Source organism: Brachionichthys hirsutus, chromosome 1 (genome assembly GCF_040956055.1).
Source record: "Brachionichthys hirsutus isolate HB-005 chromosome 1, CSIRO-AGI_Bhir_v1, whole genome shotgun sequence".
Lineage (NCBI taxonomy): Eukaryota > Metazoa > Chordata > Actinopteri > Lophiiformes > Brachionichthyidae > Brachionichthys > Brachionichthys hirsutus.
In genome coordinates this window covers 1,398,475-1,409,092 of record NC_090897.1, presented here as the reverse complement: position 1 = coordinate 1,409,092, position 10,618 = coordinate 1,398,475, and the positions used below count along the sequence as shown (strand labels likewise).

At 44.0% G+C, this 10,618-nt stretch overlaps 1 protein-coding gene across 1 annotated transcript; it reads right to left on the bottom strand.

Moving 5' to 3' along the window:
* Positions 1–379: 379 nt before the first annotated feature.
* On the bottom strand, positions 380–4,578 carry LOC137895266 (aggrecan core protein-like). Its single transcript, XM_068740751.1, has 9 exons — positions 4,311–4,578; positions 3,690–3,864; positions 3,237–3,361; positions 2,850–3,143; positions 2,518–2,634; positions 2,169–2,343; positions 1,811–1,938; positions 1,388–1,647; positions 380–1,108 (listed from the first exon to the last, which is right to left on the bottom strand). Exons 1-9 carry the CDS (start codon positions 4,576–4,578, stop codon positions 380–382), a joined length of 2,271 nt encoding a protein of 756 aa, XP_068596852.1.
* Between the last annotated feature and the right edge of the window lie 6,040 nt (positions 4,579–10,618).

The following is a 10,618-nucleotide window of genomic DNA, read 5'->3' as shown; positions in this document are numbered from 1 at the left end:
CTATCAGTGGTTAAGAAGCTGCTATTAATCGTTATTATGGCTTACCTATCTCACAGTCAACCCCTCCATAGCCGGGCAGGCATAAGCATTTGTAGGTGCAGTTTTTCTCCATACAGGTGCCTCCGTTGACACAAGGGTTATTCTCGCACACATCTATACCCCCCCCCAAGAAAAACACAAAAACAAAACAATGAGCATCACCACATCGGTTTGGGTTCACCTCGAGGAACAGGTGCCACATGCCTCTGTGGCACCTGTTGAGCTATTGGGATTGCAGAAAGGATGAGCCCATGCTAATGAGGCAGCTAGCAGGCAGCTAGCGCAGCGGCTGCCTTGGGAGAAGCCAGTCTGATAATGGGAAAGCATACCTGAATCATGGTCATCTGGGATGCCAGGGGAAGTTGGAGTTCCCGTTGGAGGGGAAGTTGGAGGGGAAGTTGGAGTGGGTGTTGGAGGGGAACTGGGAGTGGGTGTTGGAGGGGAACTGGGAGTGGGTGTAGGAGGGGAACTGGGAGTGGGTGTAGGAGGGGAACTGGGAGTGGGTGTAGGAGGGGAACTGGGAGTGGGTGTTGGAGGGGAACTGGGAGTGGGTGTTGGAGGGGAACTGGGAGTGGGTGTAGGAGGGGAACTGGGAGTGGGTGTTGGAGGGGAACTGGGAGTGGGTGTAGGAGGGGAACTGGGAGTGGGTGTTGGAGGGGAACTTGGAGTTGGTGTTGGAGGGGAACTGGGAGTGGGTGTTGGAGGGGAACTGGGAGTGGGTGTAGGAGGGGAACTTGGAGTTGGTGTTGGAGGGGAACTTGGAGTTGGTGTTGGAGGGGAACTGGGAGTGGGTGTTGGAGGGGAACTGGGAGTGGGTGTAGGAGGGGAACTTGGAGTTGGTGTTGGAGGGGAACTTGGAGTTGGTGTTGGAGGGGAACTGGGAGTGGGTGTTGGAGGGGAACTTGGAGTTGGTGTTGGAGGGGAACTTGGAGTTGGTGTTGGAGGGGAACTGGGAGTGGGTGTTGGAGGGGAACTTGGAGTTGGTGTTGGAGGGGAACTGGGAGTGGGTGTTGGACCGGAATGTGGAGTGGGTGTTGGACCGGAATGTGGAGTGGGTGTTGGAGGGGAACTGGGAGACGGTGTTGGGTCAACTATACCAACATCTAAAAAAAAAAAAAGAAATGTAAAGGCTTAGGGTTAACATTTGCAGACGCAATTTGTTCATGATCAGTAAAGAGTGATGTTCTTGGTATCTATGATGCTGAATCCAGCTTCATTTGCGGTGAGTAGAAGGTCCGCTGTTAGAATTAAACAAAGCGCGAAAGTTTAAGAAGAACCTCTCCCCCCTGTGACAGTCAAACATTTCACACTTACCTTTGTGACAGTATGCGTCAAACGTGCTGTTCACCGAAGGGGAGTAGATCTGATTGCTGTCGGTGTACATGGTGTGGACTCCTGCTACTCCACGTCCACAGTTAGGAGTAGGATTGTTAATCGGATACCGGACGGTACGATCCGCTATCCAGCCAGGACGGCAACTGTCAAAACCAGCTTTCCAAGCTGCGTAGAGATGCGCCGTGTTGGCCAGCGTGGCGCCAACTGCGGCACAGGCAGCCGTGGCTTGATCAAAGGTGTAACCGGTCGTGGAGCCCACGTGGAGGACCTCACCTGTTGACCAGGTGTGGATTAAATGACAAGGCGGTGATATAACAACCTCAAACAACACATTTGCATGGTGGTAGCCTAATTCTACTTATGCTTAGCCCTGTTGATTCCCCCCTGTTGGAATTTTAAGGTGGAAGAGTGCGTTGTTGTTGTTGTTGGTTTTTACCTATAATCCCATCAGTGTAGCAGTACACATCATATTGTCTTCCTCCTGGCATCAAACCATAAGACCGAACTCCAGGTACGGGTCCTAAATTCCCAGCACAATTAGGTCGAGGGTAAACGATGGGATATCTAAAAAAAGAAAAAAGAGTACACATAATTATGCATTCTTTAGGGCGAGGATGACGGCAGGTTGGTGTAGTGCTTAGCGCTGTTGCCTCACAGCAAGAAGGTACTAGGTTCGAATCCTATCCGTGCGTAGTTTGTATGTTCTCCCCGAGCCCGCGTGAGATTTCTCCGGGTTATCCGGTTTCATCCCACCTCCAAAAAGATGCAATTTATAGGTTACATTCCAGGCTTACCTTGTAGTCTGGTCCAAAATCCAACCGGCATCGCACCGTTCGTATCCATCTTCATATGCTGCCTGCAGCAGATTTGCACGGGCGATGGTAGCGCCCATGTCGAGGCAGGCAGATATGGCCTCATCAAAGGTGAAACCGTAGCGCTCATTATACTTGCGATAATGGAAGACTACACCTGCACAGAAGAAGAAGGGAAGATTGTCAGATTGTCTCTTCCTTATGAGGAAGACGACTGACTTATACCACAGCTATCATCGTGAGCATCGGCCTTTCTGTCCTGGCACAGGTGACGCCGTCACAGAGACACGGTCTGCACCCGGTCAGGCTGTGACCCTTGGCAACAACTTACCAGCGCTTATTGCATAGTTCGGTTCCACAATGGTAAACTCATCATCTCCAGACGCCCCGCTGCCTGTTTCCACAACCGTACCATGGTGATCATCGTCTATTCCACTGTCAGGGTACACTGGAGGAAGGAACGTGGGGCGAGAGATTCGTAAAGCGATGCTCAAACGTCCTCATTCAAACACCTGTTTCCAGCAACCCTTGCAATCCAATCCGATCATATAAAAATATCCAGCTTCACAATGGACGCTGAGCAATTTGTCTTTGTCTTTCCCTGCCAGTGTCTTTTCATACGGACATATCAGTGTAGTCAGTGCTTTGTGTGGCTGCCTCTACCTTTGTAGCAGTAGGTATCATAGAGCGAATCTGCACTTGGGTATCCGGTCTGGTTTGAATATTCATAAACCGTTTTCACACCGGCAAGACCACCTCCACACTGTGGCTGCGGGTCATTGATGGGGTAGCGGACACTGTTATCTGCCAGCCAGCCGGCATTACAGGAATCCATCCCATCCTGCCAGGCCAGCTGGAGCTGGCCGGTCGTGGCCAACGCTGCTCCGTGGTGAAAACATGCTGCCGCTGCTGAACTCAGGTTGTACTTTAGAGGAGCGGCTAGGTAAAAGACTATGCCTGTATCAGAGAAGCGAGGGTCGATTCATTCAAAGTGTCATTCAAAGAAAAACCATTTCACCCAACATGAAGACATGGCAGTGTTCAGCGTACCTGGCATGTTCCTAATGTAGCAGTAGACGTCATAGGTTTCATTCACGTTCTTCACTCCATACGACTTGATTTCAGGCTCGGTAAGACCGCTACCACAAGATGAACTAATATCGTAGACTGGGTACCTTGAGTTTGATAGAAATGTCATCAGTATGAAATACTCTCCTTCAGAGTCAGTATTTGAATGCTGAAATGCTCTCAAGCACACACTGCCTTCAAAGATGTGCCGCTAACTGCCTAAACTGACTTTGTCTGTTTCATCACAGTCTTGTTTGTTTGTTTGTTTGTCCTCTGGCTTTGAGCATACTTCTGCTATATAGCTATGCGTTGCCTAGAAACAGCACAAAAGAATTTTGGTGGTACAGTGTGTGCTCTAAGCCGACTTTGAGCTCTGTATTGAACTCTTTTTGCTCATGGCGACAGAGACAGTAGGAGGGCATGTGACAGACTGACCCGACAGAGTGATCAGAGAGCCAGCCGGCATCACACTGATGTAGTCCTCCCATCAAAGCTGCTTCAATCTGTTCGGGTGAAGCCACAACGGCGCTGTTATGCCCGCATGCTAACTGCGCCTTCTCATAGTTCAAAGCATAGCGTCCCAAGATGGACCGGTAGTGGAACACGACACCTATGGAGGTAAACAGGTTTTAAAACACAGTGACAGCTGATTGACCCTTTTTTCTTTTTTTTTTTTTACAATTTTCACTATTTCACAAGGCTTTGTCCCAAAGATTGCAGGAGTGATTTCCCCAAAATGTAATATTAAAATACAAATGAAATGCACTGAAATGATGGATACTCTATAAGAGTAATAACAAAAGGATTTAAACGAGAAGCACATATTTTTGTTGTCTGCTGTGTTTCTCTTTCTTTGATGTCAAATTCATCGAGTTTTTCCGTCAGGAACTAATTTATTAAAAAAAATGTTTTAACAATTATTCCAGCCCTGCATGAATGAACTGTGATGATAAGTTTGTGTTAAATAGGCCACCCCCAGCAGGAATATGGCAGCTAATAAAATTTCTTTATTCATTGGGTAGTCAGGTGAGAGTTTCTCTCCTGACAGATTCCTACCTTCCACTTCCAGGTGTACAATGTCATGGCTGTCCTCAAGGTCACGCTGGACCTCACAACGGTAGTGGCCGGTGTCGTCGTGCCGGAGCCCAAATATTGTGAGGGAGGTGCTTGTAGAGTTCTCGGTAGGCCCATGGAAAATAACTCTGCCGTCGTAATCCACATTGAGTCGCAAATAATCACCGATTGCCACTAGGATATCGTGGGCGTTTTCTCGACTGATGTAGCTCCATTTGATGCGGTAATTAGAAACATTTATAGGAGGCATTGCGTTGCAGTCCTACATGTGAAAGACGTCAAACTCAGTACAACAACAACAACTTCTGGATCTACACCACCATTGAATCGGGTCTAACAACACCATCACACACTTCTAGGCAGAGGTAATAAATAAATATATAAAAGTCCTAGGAATATTAGATGAAATCCAGTGGGAAATATTCTAGTATTCAAAACAATGTCATAAATACACACCTGAAATATGCATGGCAGGGTCACGTTTTGTCCCAGTTCAAAATATTGGGTCCCCTCCAGAGGAATTGTCAAGTTCAGCGACTCATCCTCTGTAACAGATCAATGAGAAATCAGGTGCCACGAATGCAAACTGCTCTATTCAATGCAGGACATTGTTAGATTCTCTTTGACATGTTCTTACGTGCTTCTGAGAGGACAGGGAGACCCAGAAACAGCAACAAAGTCCAGCTCAGCATTTTGTACCTGAAACAAATTCAATTATAATTTGGAATCAAAGTGTAAAAATCAATATGTATTAAATGATACTGCATGTTTTAGATCAGCACTGACTTTCCAGAACCCAGTCAGGGGTTTTTGTCATCATCACTAAGGTCTCAATACTTTAGATCCCATATATATATATATATGATTATTAACTAAGAGGAAATATTTGTACATCACTTTATAGAGAGAATATATATATAATTTATATATATAAGAACTTTATATATATATATATATATAATTTATATATATATAAAGTAATATTCCTATAAAGTCTTTTCAAATAAATGAAAACGTCAGAGATCACTCGTGGTCAGGTTTTAGAGATTACCTTTTAACTTTAACTTTAGCTTTAAGATCTATATGTTGTGAAACTTGAGAAAATATAATAATATCATGCTGCAATGTTTTTTTCTGACAATTCTCATCGGACTTCTACGTAAAGATGAAACTATAACCGGTTAATGTGAAAAACACAAATTCAGTCCTTTCATGTCTTACAAAAATACGGCTCCTCTTCTTAAAAGGTTTTTAATACCAAAGACTAAGAAAAAGGTTTTTCATCATTTTTAACATCATAAAATAAATGAAACCCAACAATAAAGCTTCAAGCATAGTCTATATCGTACCTCTTGTAAAGGTGAAGTCAAATTCTTCTTCGGCGGTGTATTTGTGGTCGGCTGAGACTCGGGCTCGGAGTTTTAAAAGCCCCGCTGAGCAGCGGCAGGGCGGTCAGGTGGTCTGCAGAGGAACTCGGAGGCGCTACTGCTTCTTTCAAAATAAAGGCTGATGGCTGCTTCCGAAATATCTCAAAGGCAGCGCTGCGATTGAGAGAAGTGATCTGTTCGCTGAGAGCTCAGGCAATATGTAGACCTACCTGACGAGTCATCAAACGTCATCCCCCACGCCCCTTCCCCATTGACCCCTGTCAGCATGTGAAGCATGATCGGTGCATGAAGAACTAACACTTCCTGCTTCGGCTTTAATTAATGACAGTGGGTTACATTCCCTTGTGGAACAGTACAGGTTCAACGTGTTTCACTTTTGTGCAATGAACAGGCAAGCCTAGATTGTGGCCTTATCTCACAGCAGCAGAAAGATTCTAGACCAGCGATTAACCCAGTACTTTCCTACTTTTTATCCTGTCTGATTGGATCAGTGGCCCTTGGCGTTCGTGTGCACCGGAAAGATCAAAGGACCGCGCCGCTGCCGGCGCAGAGAGGGCACAGCGAGGAGACGATCCATCCATGCATCCAGGTTCTCTAACCGTCTTTCTGTGCGCTAATGCAGTCCACCCTGGCCAGGTTTTTGGACTGTGGGACGCCGCCGAAGAACCCAGAGGGAACCCTGGGAACGAGGCCCTGTTTGAAGCCAACCTTCATGTCATGCTTCTGAGCGTGGCGTCCCAAACGCTTCCTCATTAGAAGGACAATGATCAGCATCTTTGTATATACCGTGTTTCCTGAGTGCTTGGCATGAAGTATTTTTATATTGACCCACAGTACACAGCACCAAAAGATGCAGTGTTCAGAAGTGTCGCCTCAAAGTGGTTCTGGGTTCCAGTCCAGACTGCTTGGGTGTCCTCCCTGGGATCTTTTCAAATCATTTTGGAATCTCGGGGCTTCATGGGGAAGGCACAGGTGGCGCAGTGTATAGCGCTGTTGCCTCACGGCAGGAAGACAATTCAGGTTGTCTCATCTATGGATGGATGGATGGATGGACGGACATCAGCCAACAGAACTGGATGGAGTTGAAGGGACGAGGATCGGGGTTACGCTGAAGCCGCGAGGTATATGGTGTACTTGTGTTCTCGGTATCTCGCTGACCTAATTTAAATCGGAATACCGTGCAGTAACTGTCCCTCCTGGCCCAGGTGTCAAATGCGATAGGTTCTGGCTCTGATCCCTTTTGGAGAAGTCAGGGAGGAATTACGTCAACAAAGTTTGTGTATTTTTTTACTGCAATGCTGCAAATGTTCTCCTTTTGGAATATGTATCCAGCTATTTTGGGTCAGGGTGCATCTGCTGGGCTTTTAACATCTGGTGCATGGCCGGGCAGATCTGTACTCTCCAGGAGGGGCAGTTATTCTTACTGTACACTACTGCATGTATCCCCTAATGGAGGTTATTTATCCTGTGATGCTCAGATTGCTCCACTGTTCATTGCAGACAGAAATACAGAGAAGGGGTGGGGCTTAGCTCAGGTGCTGCCCGACCTGCTGAGTCCTGGTCTCATGGTGGTTCTCCTTTGTCTGTTCCATCAATAAAGGCCCACGTGCAGGCACAAATACAATCCACTCAAGCGGCCTCTGAGAGACAACTAAAGGCTCCGGTTATCTGATGACATTGGAAAACAGTTTTTGAGGTATTGCTGAGGTGGGCCTGAACAAATTAGTCTAATGAAATCATCAATTAAATGAAGTGAGAGAGATACCGAGAACACAAGAACGCGATATACCTCACATCTCTACCTTACTCCCCATTCCTCGCTCCTTACCTGTAAATGTGCATGAAATCGTCGAGTACGTACTGTCTGACCTCCTGCGCCCATTACGCATCCTTTAATCCAAATCAATGCCATCATTGGTTTTCAGAAAAGTATGGACCACATGCAAACTTTAAATTAAAGCCAATGCAGTGATTTGCAAATCGTTTAAACCCCATATATAATTGGGGGAAAAAAACATTCAGTTGCTGGAACAGAAAAAAGTTATTCTATTTTCATTTTGAGTTTAAAGACAGCGACTCATGTCAGATTCCCTGCGGCTCGGGTGTCTGCTTGCCACGGCTGAAAGGATTTTTAATATAGATTTATATGCCAATTAGCTTTCACTTGAATAATTTTGACGTATCACAAATAACTGTCTAATTGCTGAAACTAATCTACAAAATTACAGTTCATTCTGACACAAATGTCAGAATGAACTTTAATTGTTTGGATTATGCATTTGGCAACCACTAACCACTAAACCAACAATGGTAGGAGTACTTTGAATACTGAGCCAGTACCAAAGAGTTCCTCATTTTTTGGTGCTTTAATCTCTTTGTAATTCCCCCCAAAAAAGTAACTCCCACTCTGTCACAGTCATTGCTTCAAATGGAGGATGACCAAAGAGCTGCGAGCTGGAGGGACACACGATTATCGGCTCTTTATTGCAAAGAGCTGCTAAAGCTTTTCAGTAAAGTACTACGGGGACGGAATATTGTGGTTCCAGGGGAGTACAAATAGACAACCGTGTTTCCTGGGTGCTTGGCATGAAGTATTTTTATATTGACCCACAGCACCAAAAGATGCAGCCATCCATCTATCCATCCATCCATCCAGCCAGCCATCCATCCATTTTCTTACAGGAGCTACTGGGTTTCTGGGGTCCATACTACCTGACAAAATGCGATCATATACGACTGATTGATTTCGTACAAACGAGCTGCTTCTTAAACTTCCCAATGTGAGCGAGGTGATCCTCAGCCTTTAGGTCAAAGGGTGACGTGTTTATATCAAATAATAAGTTTACGAAGTGCAATTTCAGAATTATCAGGATTTGAAATTAATTGATTTATGTTTGGGGGGAAAAGGCTGTAAATAAGGTTTCTTCAAATCAGTTTGAGCCCTACAAACTGCCAGTTGTTTTATATTAACGCTAAGCTAATGTTTTTTTATACTTCAACTTGTTCTGTCCGAATGGAAAAGTTGAAGTTTGGCCAAATCAAACACTTAATTCTTGTTCTGCCTTCTTAAACATGGATTTTAGACATGACATCATATTTTAGAGACGAAAATAACTTTATCAGCTGTTTTCACAGCTGTACTCCATCTTGGACAAAAAATTCAACAGATACCATTTGAAAACGCACAATTAGTTTTTGGCTCAAAGTGAGTCAACGTTTGAAGGGCACATCATTCCGAAGGTATGACGGCTCATTAGGCTCGACTGATATTTAGTTTAGTTTTATCAAACACCATTTTCTGATAAATAGTCACGATGCCTTGATCAAATTAATCAGACAACTCCTTTTGACCATTTCCTCCTTAAGCAATCTCCTATAAATTAGAAAAGCGGAGGCAGCATGACCGGAGTCAATGACATGTTGGCGATGATAAGCGAGATAAGCAGCGAGGGAGGGTGATGCTCGCCGTTCCACAATACTTTATCTTCAGGGAAAACCACAGGCAACAGCTTAACAGAAATAAAATAATTAGGAAGAAAAAAGAGAAAAGAACAACGGTCCCTCAAAAAAACCCAAAATAAAAATTCTAATATATATATATAACAATTTATTTGAAGTGGTGTCTTCATTTTATATCATCTTAAAGATCTTCTCCAAAATATGGGTAATAACTTTGACTTTTCTGTGTCTATTTACTTAATCTAACATCTTAAATATGTTAGGTCCTTGCAAGGGAATATAAGGTTGTTGTTTTTTACAGGTATATTGGTTTTAAGAAAATAAAATTTACCCAACAGTCGTATTGCCTAATGTTACCATTACCCTTGCTTGTAGAAATAAGACCATTTATTTTTTCTTGTCAAATACAACAATACTTTGAAAAATTTGAAGAATAGCAGAAATAGCTCAGCCTTCAGAAATGGCACTGAAAAACCGGATAAGGATTCATTTTCAGCGCGACAAAAAAAATCATTCAGGTAAACCATAATTTATGTATTTTGAGAGGAAGGATATTCAATATGAATCTCCATATTCGCTCTGCGCGCTCGTGTGAAACAAACATATGTATTGTGACAAGAAAATGAGATACATTAAATTAGGGCAAATAGATAAAACCCTGTTATTTTAGCTTCGGTCATAGAAATCACATGAATTAAGAAATGCAGTGACTTATGTCGGTGAGATAAACTTTTAAATCTACCACCGGGCAGAAATTGAGTAATTTTAAGTAATTTTAGTAATAAATAAATAAGAATAATGTAATTGTATTTTTTTATGTAATAATACTGCAGAACTATGTGCCAGACGCTGCAGCTACATCCTTCTGGACTCAGGAGCTTCTGCTGAGTTTTGGTCGTTGCTTATTCGTCCACGCGGTCGTTGCGTCACGTCTCCTTGAAAATGTTCTTCTTCACCATTGGTCGTTTTGACGATGTCGTCATCCGTGCGTCACCACGAATAAATTATGTTCTGGTTAGCAAACTGTCAAGAGGAAGGGAAGCGAGCTGATGGCAGCGATGCGAATCGTCCAGCGGACGCTGTGAGTCCAAAATGCAGTTGTTCGCAGGTTGTTCAAACGTCATCGACGCACTTTTTGGATAAAGCTTTAATTTTCGTACCCGACGTTTAGTATTGGCTTCGAATGCACACAAAATGGCACTGGAGGACTTGTTTACATTGCCGGCCGAGCCACTAGCTCGATAATAACATTAGCTAATATTAGCCAAATGTTCGGCACTGCTAAAAGCTAATGGCATACATTTCGTCAAATAGCATTATTATTCAACCATCCACGTACAATAAGAAAAACGTTTAACGTTCTAATATCTTAGTCAAATTGTCCAAAACACTTTCTCGGCTAACGTGCGGTTTGTTGCACATTAGCTTAAACTTGTTGCCGTA